Source organism: Maylandia zebra, linkage group LG19 (assembly GCF_041146795.1).
Source record: "Maylandia zebra isolate NMK-2024a linkage group LG19, Mzebra_GT3a, whole genome shotgun sequence".
Lineage (NCBI taxonomy): Eukaryota > Metazoa > Chordata > Actinopteri > Cichliformes > Cichlidae > Maylandia > Maylandia zebra.
In genome coordinates, this window is record NC_135185.1 from 19,485,802 (window position 1) to 19,500,129 (window position 14,328).

Below are 14,328 nucleotides of genomic sequence, written 5' to 3' on the forward strand. Positions count from 1 at the left end.
AATAGAGTAGGAAGTTCAAATCACCATGGCCACAAATTTCCTGTTGTTGGACCCAAAGAACTCAATCACTACGTAAAGAAAATAACATGTTTTAGCAGAACATTGAAAGCGGATCAGTCTAACACAACAAAGGAGACAATATGTGACAAAATATGCTAAATTAATCATCAAAGGGTAGATTTGATCTTTCGCAGCCAACAACCTAGTGTAAAAGATGGATAGATAGCTGCTAAGTCTAAGAATAGGGCTCCTTAAACCTCCATTCTATCTAGTGGCCAACAGGGGGTTCTCTAGTTAAAAAATAAAAGTATAAAAATGTAAAAGAAATCATTGTGTAGTTTTCACTTGATTTGATATGTCACTATTCATTTTGATTATGAGATTATAGTTGGAATCGCTAGTTTTAAGCCCTACTTAGTACAAAATCATGATCATTTTATAAATTATTTTCCAATTTAAAGTAAATCAGATGACAATCCAAGGAAAGATTTAGGCATTGCTACCCTGTAAGTTGCTACTTTATATCCTCAGTGATTTGATATCTTGTTTTAAAAGAGTGATGAAATGACTAAAATGCTAAACGAGCAATCAAAAAAGTCCATAAATCAGTCGGTGACGTCATCTAGGGTCAATGAGTTAGAGGGGTATGCCTAAATTGATTTGTTGGTGAAAAGAAAAAAATGTGTTGTCATTGGTGCACCTATTGTCATAGGTTTATTATAACCTGACAGCTGGGTAACCTGTCACAAAAGTTCCAATGAAAAATCCACATGCCAGGGAAACTTGATTCATGTCGGCGAGCCAGGATCTAAAAACTAGGTGGGAAGGAATTCCAAGAAACACAAAGATTAACACTGTTTTCCTTTGTGATTTCATGACTATAACAGTAAAATAAACCTAGTAAAAACCAAAGAACACAAACGAATGTGTGTGATGAGAATAGCAAGGGGGGCAATATTTGAAAGTTTAGATCCAGGAAAAGACTTCTTTTCACAACTGAAAATGGATTTCTTTAAAACTCTCATGGTAACATGGCTCACTTGTTTTATTTTTAGCTGCAGGACAGATTAGGTCATGTTCCAGAGTTACACAACATCACATGAATATTACATGTGATGCAATGAGTTTCTTCTCAAGTAGTCAAAACATGAATCAGTCTAATGCAAACGCAACCCATGAGCTCAATTACAACAGCTGTAAAATCAATTTAAAGATATATGGCATCATACTATAACATCATTGGAGAAATAGGAAAAAAATGACCATTTACCTTTAAAACAATAGTAGTGCGGTTAACACCCATCTGCTTTCGCACGCTACCGTCTGGGTTGCATTAGCAATCCGCTGCCAGTCAAGTTCATCATATTTCTTTTGGCTTTCACTCCAGTCCACTGCAAATCTCTCACAACGGCTGAAAGATCCAGACTGTTCTGAGTGGGGAATGGTCACGTCCCGCACCTTGACATCACTCCATCCACATTCCTCCCAGAGGCCCTCAGATCCATGACTCCAGCACCAGTGATCCAGAGTGTGGCCTAAGAAAACAACTCCAACAAGTACAAAAGCGAAAACTATCAAGTGTGGCAATCTTCCTCTGGAATGGCCCAAAGTCTCATATCTGCATGATGAGTTTGTCCACGTTTGCCATCTCTGGTGATTAAGGACTGTCTTAAAATGATGGGTCTCTTAAGCAGTTCTAGTCTGAAGATGTCTAAGAAGAGTCTTGATCAAAGGCCTGCTTTTTTTTATAACTCTTGAGTTTACTGCTCATCATTTCAAGGGTTTTGCGCAGGCTTATGTCATTAAACATGCAGCATTATGAAGCTTGATCCTGTGATTTATGTCTGCAGAGGTGCATTTTCTGCCTTCAGCCTTCATCTTGATTTTTATCGTTAAGATATATTTTTGAACTGCTCTTCTTCTGCTATTGCAAATTTGGCGAGAATTTTTCTTGCATCATTTTCTAATCATTGATTGAAACTCAGATATGAGAAGTAGCAGTTTTAACATCAGATTTTAAAGTTGAAAACAGTTATTGTTTCTGCAAAATGTATGCTTTTTAAGGTAAAATGCCATGTTTAAATGGACTTCATTTATACACCAGGTTTTATCACTTATCAAAGGACAAAAGAGGCTTCAGACCTTAGAATAGAGGCTGTGCTGCATCACCTCATTTTCGCAATGCTGTGTAAGCAATTGCAAACTGTGGAAACCCAACCATAAGCTGTAGTTTGTTATTATTACCTGATGTTGGACTTCAACCACTCAGCAGTTTGCACTTTTTGTTTCATGTGACAATGCATTACATGCAGTCAGTGGGTGACAGATGTGCACTTCGGACATGTTTAGGATGCATACTCTTACTGTGGAGCTGTAATTTAAAAGGGCTGTGTGTCGTTAAACACTTAGATGCCTTGACATATGTGCAAGTTACCCGTAGTGTTAATGCAATCCAAGAGTTCCAAGTGGAAAACTGGGACAGTGCAGTGATATTGTGTCTGTCATACGTTTTCATATTTAATCCATCCATCCATCCATTCGCTTCCGCTTATCCTTTTTCAGGGTCGCGGGGGGCGCTGGAGCCTATCCCAGCTGTCATAGGGCGAGAGGCAGGGGTACACCCTGGACAGGTCACCAGTCTGTCGCAGGGCCAACACACAGGGACAGACAACCATTCACACTCACATTCACACCTAGTGACAATTTGGATTATCCAATTAACCTATCCCCACAAGCTGCATGTCTTTGGACGGTGGGAGGAAGCCGGAGTACCCGGAGGGAACCCACGCAAACATTTAATGTACTTCCTATTTCATCATCTTATCTTTAAACTTTTAATCTGAATCTGGTCTCTTTGGCTGGTTTGCTGCTTGTGCCTCCATTACGTTTTGTAATTGATTGTGAATTCTGCTCTCTACCAGAAGGTCCTGAATGTCCAGTCATCAGTTTATACACTGAAGTTCAAGCTCACTTGATTCACTTAATACAGCAGGATATCTGAATGGCTAAAAAATACCAAAACTAAAATAAAGGCTTGGAGTGACCTTATCAAAATCCAAACTTAAATCTGATTAAGATGCTGTGGCATAACCTCAAAGAGGCCGTACATGCTTGAAAATCCTACAATGTGGCTGAATTAAAACAATTCTTCAAAGAGCAGCAGCCAAGATTCCTCCACAGCGATGTGAGAGACTCATTGCCAGTTCTTGCTAACGCTTGATTGCTGCCAAGGGTGGCACAATCAGTTATTAGGTTTAAGGGCAATTACTTTTTCACATGTAGATTTGGATAACTTTTTTCCCTTAATAAATAAAATAATTTTATTTGGGGTTATCTTTGGGTTATCTTTGTCCAGTACTGACATTTTTTTCATGATCTGAAAGATATACATATGACAAATAAGGAAAAAATGAAGAAATCTAAAAGGTGGAAAATACTTTTTCACAGCACTGTATAAAAAAAAAGTAATACCTTTAAAGCAGTTCTCACAAAATTATCGTTTCAAAGGTGGCTTAATAATCACATTTATCTTAACTTGATACAAAGAATGAATCAGCTGACATCATCTGTTTCTTTTTTCCTTTAATTAAGTCATGCCGTGCATGAAGGATTTTAATATTCACTGTGCAGATAAAATGTCCTCCACTGAGGGTCGGTCTATTGGACTCTGGCAGCGGTGAGAGAACAACACCCTTCCATGTTCGTCCAAAACAAAGTTGCCTCCCAGCTGGAACAAATGACAGTAACGAGAAATTATTCATAAATCTTAAAAGTCTTTCTTTGTGGTGAAAATTTAGTGAATTTCTCTATCACCTCTTAGAATTCATTAATACATAGATAGATGTGTTGCACAAAATAGTCATATTGAATTCTGATGACCTGAAACATGTCGTCTTGAATCCACGGAAGCTCTCGTGGAAACTCCATGTCGTTCGCTACATATTCAGAGTAGATCAGCATGTTACCGAAGTTTAACACTTTCTGCAGAGATGCTCCCAGACCAAATGCACTATACATCTGCAATACCAAACAATGAGTTAATTTATTTATTCATCAAAGACTGAAATGTGTATTGTCTGATGTTGACCCCTGACCTTTCTACTGGGATTCAGCAGCATGTCGTACTGACAGCCTGTTTGCTCTACCCAGTGTGATGCTCCCTCCTGACAGCCAAACGAAATGACCACCACTTGTACTGAGTGTGCATCCAGAGAACTCTGCAAAGTAACATTAGAGATAAAAGTATATGTAAGTTTTATATACTGTACTGGGGGATTTTAGAGATCAGCTGATTGTAGATATTTATGAGAATATCACACTGCATATACACCATGGTGCAGAAGTCTTGAGCCAACAGTTTACTGAAAAAAAGAAAATAGGAACACAGTGTATGGGGCAAAAACAGCATGTGTACTTTGAACTTAGGGCATTCAAAACTCTTCTTTGGATGTTGCTGCCTTTTGTTCCGTTCTCTGGTATCTTAACAGAGAATGGGGGGCGGGGGGAAGCCTGATAGCCTTGAGGCTATTGTTGGGATTTTGGTGCTATATAAATAAAACTATTGAATTTGATTAAACTGAATGATCAAACTGCTTCAATAATGAGTCCAGGATGTGGGGAGGCCAGTGTATGCCTAATTATGTTTCATTGTGTCTTTTTCTATCTATCAATGTTTACTTTTACTGCATTAGCAGTGTTTTTGGGATCACTGTCAATCGGACGACTTTCAGATGGTATTATTGTGTGGTCTATCAACATCTGATGATACTTTTCTACATTCATAATACCATTTATTGACAAGAACCCCAACACCACTGATTGAAATGCAGCCCCATATCATGATAGAGTCATGTATTACGGATGACTGTAGATACTCACTACTTCCTCTTTAATGGTTTCCTCTACACACACTAATTACATTTAGACCCAAAACTTTTAAATTTGGGCTCAAGACCTGTTACCACTTTCTCCCTGTTTCCCTCCCTTAAAGACACACTGCACAGCATGTTGAGATATGCAAAGTTTTCACCTTATAACTCTTTGGTAATCATTTTTTTGGTTAAGCATTGTTATTAGGTGTGTGATGTTTACTTGATTCTTCTGCAGATCTTGAACGTGTAGACGGCAGAGCAGACAGGAGAACTGACGGATTAACACCAGCAATATCTTCTTACCTCTCCCAAGATATTTCTGCAGCGTTACTGTTCTGTCAAACACAAAGCCTCAGTAAAATATAAAGGTGCAAAGCAGACAGCACCAATGACGCATAAAAACTGGCAGATATATGAGGTTCATTGTTACGCTTTTTTAATAAGTGTGGAAGCATTAAAGACTTTCATCAAACCCACTCTCCAGTTCTGGCATCGATGAGCGGCGTATCTGGTGAAATGCATTTTGATTGATGATCGACATTGTGTATTTTAGGACTCAGTTGTAGCTCATCATCCAAACGCTGTAGAAAGGCATCCCACTGCACCTGCGGTACATTGGCTGCACTACGTAAAACGACCGTGGTGAGTATGCTTTTTAAAAATATTTTACATTTTGTATTAAAAGAACTCACTTCGAGCTCTTTAAAGTCCTGAAGAGCTTCTCTCAAAGCAGCACAGCTGGGAACATCATGCAGAATAGTTTTCAGGGGTCATGTCAGTTTATTAAGGCTGTGACTTACTGTACTATGTGAATCAGTGAGTGGATGCACAGCAATTGTGACAGCACAGGCTACAGCTGATTTGGCCTTTGTCATGTAATCTAGATGATAATACCTCGATACATTGTACAAGTTGAATTTTTGTGCTCTTACTTTGTATTTTTGCTCCAGAGATCCTCTGCATCCTTTTTTTGTTTAACAGACAGGCTGTGAAGCAGAAAAAATGGGCCTGAAATATAACACTTCATTACATATTTTAGCTAAAAATATTAAATATAATAAGGTTTAACAGAAGAGGCTGCTTAGTTAAACTGAAGGTGGGACTTTAGACCTGTTGTACAGAGTTGCACCGGCTTCAATCAGACCCAGCAGTGACTGTTTACGCTCTATGCGGATTTTCTGCCTGACGAATTCTTGGCACGAGCCTGTGCGTCACAAAGTGCATGAAGTTAGCAGCTAACCATCTGTTTCAGAGGATTCTTTATGTATAATGATTGATAGGACTTCTGCAACCCCTGCTCATGCTACGTCCATAAATTGTTTGACGACTGGTGTCTATTTTTATGTACACTTGTGTGACCTACCTTCCCTGCTTTCCTTCTCAGCAAGGTCCAGCAGAGCTTTTCCTTTTTCGACAAAAGATGAGAGAGCTTTTGCACAAGAAATTGCAGTTGAATCCGGTTGTTCTGCCATTTTTCTTTTAAACTCTCCAGCCTCTTATCGGGGACCGCAGTAACAACTGCCTCTGCTTTCTCTCAAAGTCCAGTCTGGCCAAGTTTAGAGCCAAAAGATTTTTGACTGAAGCTCAGTTTAAAGGGGAACGTCACTGATTTGTGACACAAGTGTTTGTTTGCAGGTTTTAAATGACTTATAACAAAACATTTAATCAAAACTGAAATAAAAGCCAAAAAAACAGAAAGGTGAAAGAAAGGAAATAAAATTCTAAAATAAAATACATTCTTTGACATCAAGCCCATTTTATCGTTTAGTTATGCTATAACTGTTCACTGATTTGGTACAGTATCACATTAGGATACTAATAATTGTGTTCACGGGTAATTGGACACTTTTTTTAATGAGCAGGTGAGATCCATTGTTCCATTATTCCATGACAAACTAAGCAGCTAAACGATCTGAAATTGAAGTGCTGAACATTTAGTAGACGTCTCAATATCCATAGTGATGTCAATTGAAGTGAAGGAGACAACATTAGCTGAAAACCAAAATAAACATTTCAGGGACAGAGAGAGAAAACGTAGGAGTGCCCAAATCAACAATCTGGTACAGAGAAGGAATGCAGTGACCAGCTCAGCAACACGAAAAGGTGTGAAAGACTATAAATGACAACTAAAAGTGATGATCACAGAATTATTTCCATGGTCACGAGTGTTCATGCCATCTAACCAAGTCATGTACACTCTCAAAGAGGTAGGTGTTTCATTTTAAAAGTCCACATTTAAGAGAAAGATTGTGTAGAGCAAGGTGCAAACCCAAGACCAGGAAGGACAGATTAAACTCGTGAGGAGCCTGAACAGTTCTGAAAAAAATATATATATATTTGGGCAGATGAAACTAATATTACCTTTTCACAAAAAGATGGGAAGAGAAAAGTGTGAAGAAGGACAAAAACAGCTCATGATCCAAAGAATATCACATTATCTGTCAAACATGGTAGAGTCAGTATTATGGTATGGTTTCCAATGGAACTAGCCACCTCTGTTTATTAACGATGTGACTGCTAATAGAAATAGTAGATAAATTATAAAGTGTAAAGGGCTGTCCAGACAGATTTTGCTAAACTAATCAGATACTGTTTCACAGGGCAAATGGATAATGACCCAAGAGAAACCCAAGAGTTTATCATGGCAAAGAAATGGGATGTTCTTCAATGCCCAGGCCAGTCATTTGATGTTGGCCCAATAGACCATGCTTTTTAATTACTGAAGACAAAAATGAAGCCAGAAACAAAATGCATCTGAATGTGTATGAAACAAAGGCCAGAAAAACTGATTATTTTGCTTACGTAATCAGTAATTAGTGAATTTGTAGTTAAATTCATTCAACTTTGGACTCAGTTTTTGTTTTCTTGTGAATTTCTGTTGTCTCTTAGCCCTTAGCTAGCCACCTTAATACTGAAAAAATACAATCTTGTTTGCTTATGTAACAGTTTCCATGCTCACTAGATCCTATCAGGTCCTAGACTGGGTAAAGCGCAGCGATATTGCAACACAAGTAATTAAAGCCAAGACTCTCTACAGAGTGATTCCACAACCAGTTTGTATTTGGATTTGTACTTTTAATATTGGACTTAAAACTTTCCTTTTTGATATACGATTAAAGTTACAGCTACTTTAGATGTGCCTGAACATTCGTTTAGATATGCTGCTATAGGCTGAGGCTGCTGGGAGGGGTCTCGTGGTATCGAACTGAGTCTTACAAAACTGTTACTGGAGAAAAAAATGGGTAGTTGGAAAAGCTCTGGTTTGTTAAACAAGTTCTTAATCTGTGTAGTTATAGGTGGAGATTTGCATACTAAAATAAACTCACTTTTAAATGTCTTTACACTAGGATCAGACACTCAACACAGATGTAGCATTTTTATTTTTATTGCTAAGAATCTCACATGATCATGGTTTCTTTTCACAGTGATTTCAACATTAATCAACTGACTCCATTTCCAAATCTCTCTGTTGTTGGTATCCATCTTCGTGGACTTCCTGGTGTTCGCTCTGCTCTATGTGGTTCTCCTCTGGCTCCTTGGTGGGTTCATGTGATTGACTTGTGCCTGTTTCTGTAGGGGCAATGTGAGAGATTGTGAAAGAACTGGCGACCTCTTTCAGAAGGGCTTGTTCAGCCTTCAGTGTAGCCAGTTCCTCGGTGAGCGGACTTGTGAGCGTTGGTGTCCCGGTAGGGGCAGGTGCTGCAGTATTCTGGATGGGCTGATTCTCATTTGGGTCTTCAGGTGTCTTCTCAGAGCCCCCCTTCTCTGATGGATCAGCAGACTTGTCCTCTGGTTGACTGCCAGCTCCATGCACCTTTGCATATAGACTCTTCCTTTCTTCCTGCAAAGCCCTGCACAGATTCTCAAGCTTCTGGTTTTTGATGGTGAGAAGCTCAAACTCCTTTTCCTTGATTGCTTTCTGTAAAAAATATTTTTAACATATTGTATAAAATTTCCTATGGTAAACTGAATTTTTTCCCTGGTGGGTCATATTTTTTTTTAAATCTATCTATGTATGAGGGTATTAATGAATTAAAACAACAACAAAAAATTCTTACATCTGCCACCATGTCAATAAGATTCTTATTGCAGCCATCAAAGCGAGTCTTCCATGACTGGCACTCTTTCTCCAGCTTTTTCATTTTCTTGGCCATCTGCACAACAACAACAAAAAAAATCATGTTATGCTGCAGACAATCAAAGTATCTTCTAAAAATAGCTGCAACTGAGCAAGTGTAGGATTATAAGGTTTGTCAGTTTTTGAAGTGTTACTGAAAGGCTCATGGGATTCTTTCCTCTCATTTGTATTTTTGTCATCTTTGTCATCATCTTTTTGCAGAAAAACTCAATAATTTAATCTCCTGAAGCAGACTTCAAATATTCTGTAAAACCAAACTTACTTTGTCCATGTCCTGTTTGAAGCTGCTGTAGACACTGGTACTCTTTGTTACCGTGCCCTGGAATTCATCAAACTTCTTGGAGTACATATCAAGCTGAGGAAGAATGGTAACAAAACATTATACTTTTCTCCAGGGAGGTAGAAATATGATCCAATTTTGCCCATGATGCCCTGATACCATACCTGGGCCTTCATATCGATCTCTTGCTCCTTCATGACCTTCACTTGCAGTTTATATTCTGCTGCCTGTTTCAGCAGCTGTGTGATTTTGAAATGGTAAAGAAAAATGAGCATTAGGGGATTATTACAACAAATCTTTTATTAAAATGCACAACGAAAAAACGTACATGGTCTTTTTCCAGCTTATGCTTCTCCTCTGCTTCCTTCAGCAGCATGTTTGCCTGCGCGAGTTTGGTTTCCAGCAGCTTTTCTTTCAGGTCTCTGTGCTTGAAAACCTTTTCCAGGTTCTGGAAGACATTCAGGTGGATTTATGAGTCGTTTTCACAGAGAAAGCTGTTTCATTTCTCGCTCTGGGAGCCTTTGGCTACATAAAACTGAAATAGTGTAACTAATAAATGTAAGACCTGGGAGAAATCTGCAAATAATTCATGGGCACAGATGTGAGAAGGTTTACACAAGTACAGTTTATCCAGTTTTAATAATGCATGTAGACTGGGAGTACAAATTGGCTTTGCTGTTATGTTATGCGAGTGTTCGTGTGTGTTCACAGTGTAGCAGGATCCATACCGCCTCTCGCTGGTCGTATTGTGAAATGAGTCCCTTCAGTTTTTCTGCAAGAGCGCCGTTCTCCTGACACAGTTTGGTGTTGCGGCTGCTGTGTTCCTCAATTTGAGCCTGAATCTCACTGAGCGTGCCCTGGAAATGGGTGGTGATCTCTTTCCTCTTTAGGTCATCCTCTCTGCACCTCTGCAGGGTCTCCTCCTGCGATTCAAGCATGGGTGTTAGCTTTAAAACCTGCACTGCAAGATGGATATAAATGCTCAACCGTTTTGTTTGTCTTGTGCACCACCACTGACTTATATAATTTGCTATTGCTCCAGCTAGCAGCCATGCAGGAAGCTCATGAAGGAACTGTATCACTGTACAAGAGGAAGCATCCATGATGTTAAACTTATAAAAGAGAGAATGCAAACCCTTTAAACTGAACTGCAGTGTTGTCTGCACAGTTCTTATGATTGTTATAAAGGTGATAGTTGCTAAAGCATCAAAAAGCTCTGAAACTGAGCAGCTCACACCAAAACATTCTTGACTAAAACGTGCTACACTGCAAGCAAAAACATGCATATTTGATCAGGGATCATCGCTAAAGTTCTGCTGTTTTGAACAACACTTGGCTTCACAACAGGAGTTGTGAGGGTGGCAGTGGAATAGGTCAAACTTTGAGCTTTGACATGGCAGCAGATTTTCAGTGCCAGTGATGTCATATCCTGTAGAGCACAAAATATGCTGGGACCACCTGGCACCATAGCTCAACAGCAAATGGCGATTTCGGCATCTCTGATTAGACACTGTTCAAGCAGTGATGTCTGGAGTTGAGCTACCTTTAAAGTCTTGTTATGTCTTTGCAGCTCTCTGCAGAGCCCCTCCAGTTTGCTGCGAGCCAGCACTGCACGGCTGTGCTCGCCCTGCAGCTGGTCCTTCTCCTTCATCACTTGGAGAAGCTTCTTCTGGAGAACTTTCATCTGCTTCTGATCACTGCGATGCTCCTCCAGCTGCAAAAGCACACACACAGTGCCCCATAATAGTGATTATATCTTTTCTCTAGAAACAAACCATAGCTTTGATGAGAGCTACTATATATTTTCTTTTTTTGCTCTCTTCGCCTTTGTTTTATCCACTCACCAGCTCGGCATGCTTCTTGATGATGGCCTGCAGTTTCTCTTCCGGAGAATCGAGTTTGTTCAGACTTTGCATCAACAGCATAGCTTCCTTCCCTGAGCAGCCATACAGAATTTAACCTTAAAAATCAATCATTGCTATAAAGCCAGTTTTAAACAGACTGATACAGAAATTATTGTTGGATGATTTTCTGGGACTTCAAGAACTCTGCTGGTCCATCTTGTGAAAAATCATCTTGGCAGCTGAATGACACAAACTATAAAAGGCATTTGGAAATACTATTTTACCTCCCTCTCTGTTGCAGATGGATGCATTTACACGCGTTACGGCTCTGCTATCACACACCAATCACTTTCAGTACAACCTGGACTTTTGCTGACTTCACTGAATCAAACCCACCTCAGATAAAATCACTAAAACTGTTTTTTTGTTTGTTTTTTCAAAACCACACACAGCACCTAGATTTTTCAGCATCTTCTTCTCCATTTTCTGGTCCTTGCGGGTCTCTGCCTCTTTGACGGCTGTGACCTCCTCCGTGTCCTCTGGCTCAGCTGGAATCTCGGCAGCCTGGTAGGTGCTAATGATGTCCTCCAGCTGTTGGCCCAGGTCCTCTGTCAGGTCAATGTGGTGATCCTCGGCTGGCGATGCTTCAGGACTCGTGGGTGAGCGTTTACTCTCCTGACAAGCCTCCATTTTTCTGAGGTAGTTCCAAAAGGGAGATGGTTGGTTCTGTAATGGAATCCGTACATGTGTAAGAGGCTAAGGATTAGGTTTAAGATAGACTCATGTTTTCCTGTTTAGTGAAGTAGTAAACATGGAGAAAACCAAAGTCACGCTGAGTGTCCATTTTGGTCCTAGTTATTCCAGCTTTGCTATTTGAAGCTTAATTTTACTGATTAATCAATCAGAAATCTGATGAACTCAAATCAGATTTGAGAATTTACAGCACAGACCTTCATCTCTGCAGAACTTTTTGTCATAGTAGAAAAAGCACAGGTCTTTACAATGATGTCATAATTGACTTTTTCATTCATGTTCTCCAGTACAGCAACACAGCGTTATGGTTAACCACTAAGAAAAGGAGAAGCAAGATAAATAATCACACCTGATTTTCATACAGAGACAGTAAGTAAATGTCTTTCAGTGAATTGGCTGACCCAACACATCAACAGATATTATTATTTTTTGTAAATAGACACACATAATTCTTTGGTAAAAGACTGTAAAAACTCTGTAACCCTGCTGTAAAGGCTCGGCAGAAAAATGGACTCAAACTTCAACACTACCATCAAGTTCTTTGGACATTGGCTGCTTTTTCGTTCATTGGGTTGTTTGTTAAGCAATTTAAAACTGACCCAAGAATCATTTAAGTATAAGAAAGACTCAAGGGGTGAACAAATGTGTTTACATATGCTGTAATAAACAACTTTGAACAGATCGATTTTAATTTGTATCTTCAGGCCCTTTGTTACTAGCACCCTGTCACAAAAACACATAATTTGTTCTCATTTCTTACGTCAAATCTTTTTTTTTTTTAAAAAGCCAAAGATAACACAATAATTTGACAATAAGCTTTACACCAATAAGGTGATTGACAAAGAGCTGTTAGCTGAAAACATATCTCAGCATGCCGAGTAGTTTTTACTTAAAATTCTGAGTAAACTGGACAGGTGGAGGACAAAAGAAGTGCTAGGCCTACAAAAATATCTCCAGGAGAGTAATTTTCTTAGAAATAGGAAAACGTCCGGCAAAGACCTGACACAGGACCTGAGAGATGTATGTAGACCTTCATTTGATGCATTTGCATCCTTCAATGAGGATGGAGAAAAATTCCAGAGGAGTAGTTAAAGAAACTAAGAGTTCAGACTCCTGCTGAAGAATAATGGTACAAACGTTGTTTTTAATTCTTTGTTTCCGTGTATCTTGACACGTTTCAGTAAATCAACGCACTTGTTTTTTCCATTTTTTGCAAAACAAAGAAATGAATGGTGGCCCGAGTTTTTCTTGGTTTTGAGACCATCTTATATTTACTGTTAAGACAGGCAGCCATTTTTACGACAAAAACAATAATCACTTAAAGTAATACTAAAGCTCATTAGTGAATAATAAATATAATCCCCTATCGAGTCCTTGCGTTTCTCTTGCGTTGTACGGGCTTGCAGCCAGAGCCTGTTTATGTGCATAAAAATTAGTGCAGCCTTCACGCTGCCTGTGCTTTCACAAGCTGAGCACATGGCACCTGTTCCAGATCCACAGGCTATTTTAAGAACTTCTTAATATGGGCACGTTATTTATTTATTTCTTATCCACTCTTATTGATGTCAGTGGTTGTGCGCAGTAAAGTCTTGTTTTTCAACTATTAATATTCAATAAAAACACAAATGTTACATAAGCAACCCCCGTCGGCACGCAGTATATTTCTAGGAGGTTAAAGTTACCTTTAACACAGTGTATGTAACACTGTGGCTTTAGTGAGCCATTACTTTACTTTAACATAAATATTACTAAACGCATTCACAGACTAGACTAGCCTCACTGCCGTCAAGAGCTTCTCGCCTCTAACAAACTTGGCGAAGATTGCATCCATCAAATTCAGAGAGGCACTCATTAGTACGTTAAAGAAGACGTTTTGAAACACATCCCAAGCACAAGAGTTAACCTTTTAAACTATTAAAGCCTAAATATCCCTGAAGAAGCAGGGCAAGGAGCAAACAGGGTCTTACCAGGACCAAGGGCCAGAGGGAGAAAAGGAAGAGTGTCGAGGGGCTTGGACAGGCTGCCACCAGCTACAACAGCTGTGATAAGACCACCTCAAAATAAACCAGAGGAGCACAGCTCACTCTGAACAGAGAGAGGGAGTACAGAGATACTCCACAGCACACCTCTATTAAAAACAACCCACGGGCCTCCTCTGATTGTAATCTTAACGGGAATTTACCCCAAGAAGCACCTGTGTTCACGCTAACAATGTATGAATGCAATAAATCTTCTGGTAAAATCTTTAGCAGCCATTTTATGTGGTGTCTTTGAACCAATGCAGCACTCGTTTTATTTTAGGCAAGGTTGCTGTTAACAGCCATATAATTATTCTAACAAATGGGCCTGACAAGCCTGGTGACTGAGCAGGAGACAGGGGGGGAAAAAACCTTATGTGTCTCTGTGATTGGCCAGAATTAGAACAGACCTCCTCCCCCGACC

At 39.4% G+C, this 14,328-nt stretch overlaps 3 protein-coding genes across 4 annotated transcripts; all 3 read right to left on the minus strand.

The window, feature by feature from the left end:
- Position 1: 1 nt before the first annotated feature.
- slc22a3 (solute carrier family 22 member 3) lies at positions 2 to 1,648 on the minus strand. Its single transcript, XM_074560027.2, is given in 5 exon segments — positions 2 to 68; positions 741 to 862; positions 985 to 996; positions 1,298 to 1,579; positions 1,581 to 1,648. Coding segments are annotated over 5 exon segments (537 nt in total). The 3' UTR covers positions 2 to 15.
- A 1,917-nt stretch (positions 1,649 to 3,565) lies between these two features.
- LOC101479003 (peroxiredoxin-like 2C) lies at positions 3,566 to 6,440 on the minus strand. Of its 2 annotated transcripts, XM_012921758.3 has the most exons (9): positions 6,235 to 6,440; positions 5,982 to 6,075; positions 5,804 to 5,857; positions 5,564 to 5,609; positions 5,349 to 5,476; positions 5,092 to 5,206; positions 4,095 to 4,217; positions 3,880 to 4,017; positions 3,566 to 3,727 (listed from the first exon to the last, which is right to left on the minus strand). In XM_012921758.3, exons 1-9 carry the CDS (start codon positions 6,341 to 6,343, stop codon positions 3,620 to 3,622), a joined length of 915 nt encoding a protein of 304 aa, XP_012777212.1. In that variant the 5' UTR covers positions 6,344 to 6,440; the 3' UTR covers positions 3,566 to 3,619. The 2 variants fall into 2 exon arrangements, with proteins under 2 accessions (XP_012777212.1, XP_012777217.1); XM_012921763.3 differs by lacking the exon at positions 5,564 to 5,609 and having other exon boundaries at positions 5,349 to 5,495.
- A 1,800-nt stretch (positions 6,441 to 8,240) lies between these two features.
- Positions 8,241 to 13,996, minus strand: txlnbb (taxilin beta b). Its single transcript, XM_004540064.5, has 10 exons — positions 13,854 to 13,996; positions 11,589 to 11,859; positions 11,134 to 11,225; positions 10,833 to 11,003; positions 10,018 to 10,212; positions 9,618 to 9,737; positions 9,454 to 9,528; positions 9,272 to 9,364; positions 8,930 to 9,025; positions 8,241 to 8,790 (listed from the first exon to the last, which is right to left on the minus strand). Exons 2-10 carry the CDS (start codon positions 11,821 to 11,823, stop codon positions 8,308 to 8,310), a joined length of 1,560 nt encoding a protein of 519 aa, XP_004540121.3. The 5' UTR covers positions 11,824 to 11,859; positions 13,854 to 13,996; the 3' UTR covers positions 8,241 to 8,307.
- Between the last annotated feature and the right edge of the window lie 332 nt (positions 13,997 to 14,328).

Bases quoted from the DNA above. Each gene is read 5' to 3' on its own strand.
- LOC101479003 (XM_012921758.3), bottom strand. From the start codon at position 6,343: ATGGCAGAACAACCGGATTCAACTGCAATTTCTTGTGCAAAAGCTCTC. The intron at 5,858-5,981 runs GTCTAAAGTCCC...TCTGCTTCACAG, and splicing joins GGTGCAACTCTGTACAACAG to CCTGTCTGTTAAACAAAAAA. The intron at 3,728-3,879 runs GTCATCAGAATT...CATTTGTTCCAG, and splicing joins TTCAAGACGACATGTTTCAG to CTGGGAGGCAACTTTGTTTT.
- txlnbb (XM_004540064.5), bottom strand. From the start codon at position 11,823: ATGGAGGCTTGTCAGGAGAGTAAACGCTCACCCACGAGTCCTGAAGCA. The intron at 9,365-9,453 runs GTATGGTATCAG...ATTCTTCCTCAG, and splicing joins AGATCGATATGAAGGCCCAG to CTTGATATGTACTCCAAGAA. The intron at 9,026-9,271 runs GTAAGTTTGGTT...GTTGTTGTGCAG, and splicing joins TCAAACAGGACATGGACAAA to ATGGCCAAGAAAATGAAAAA.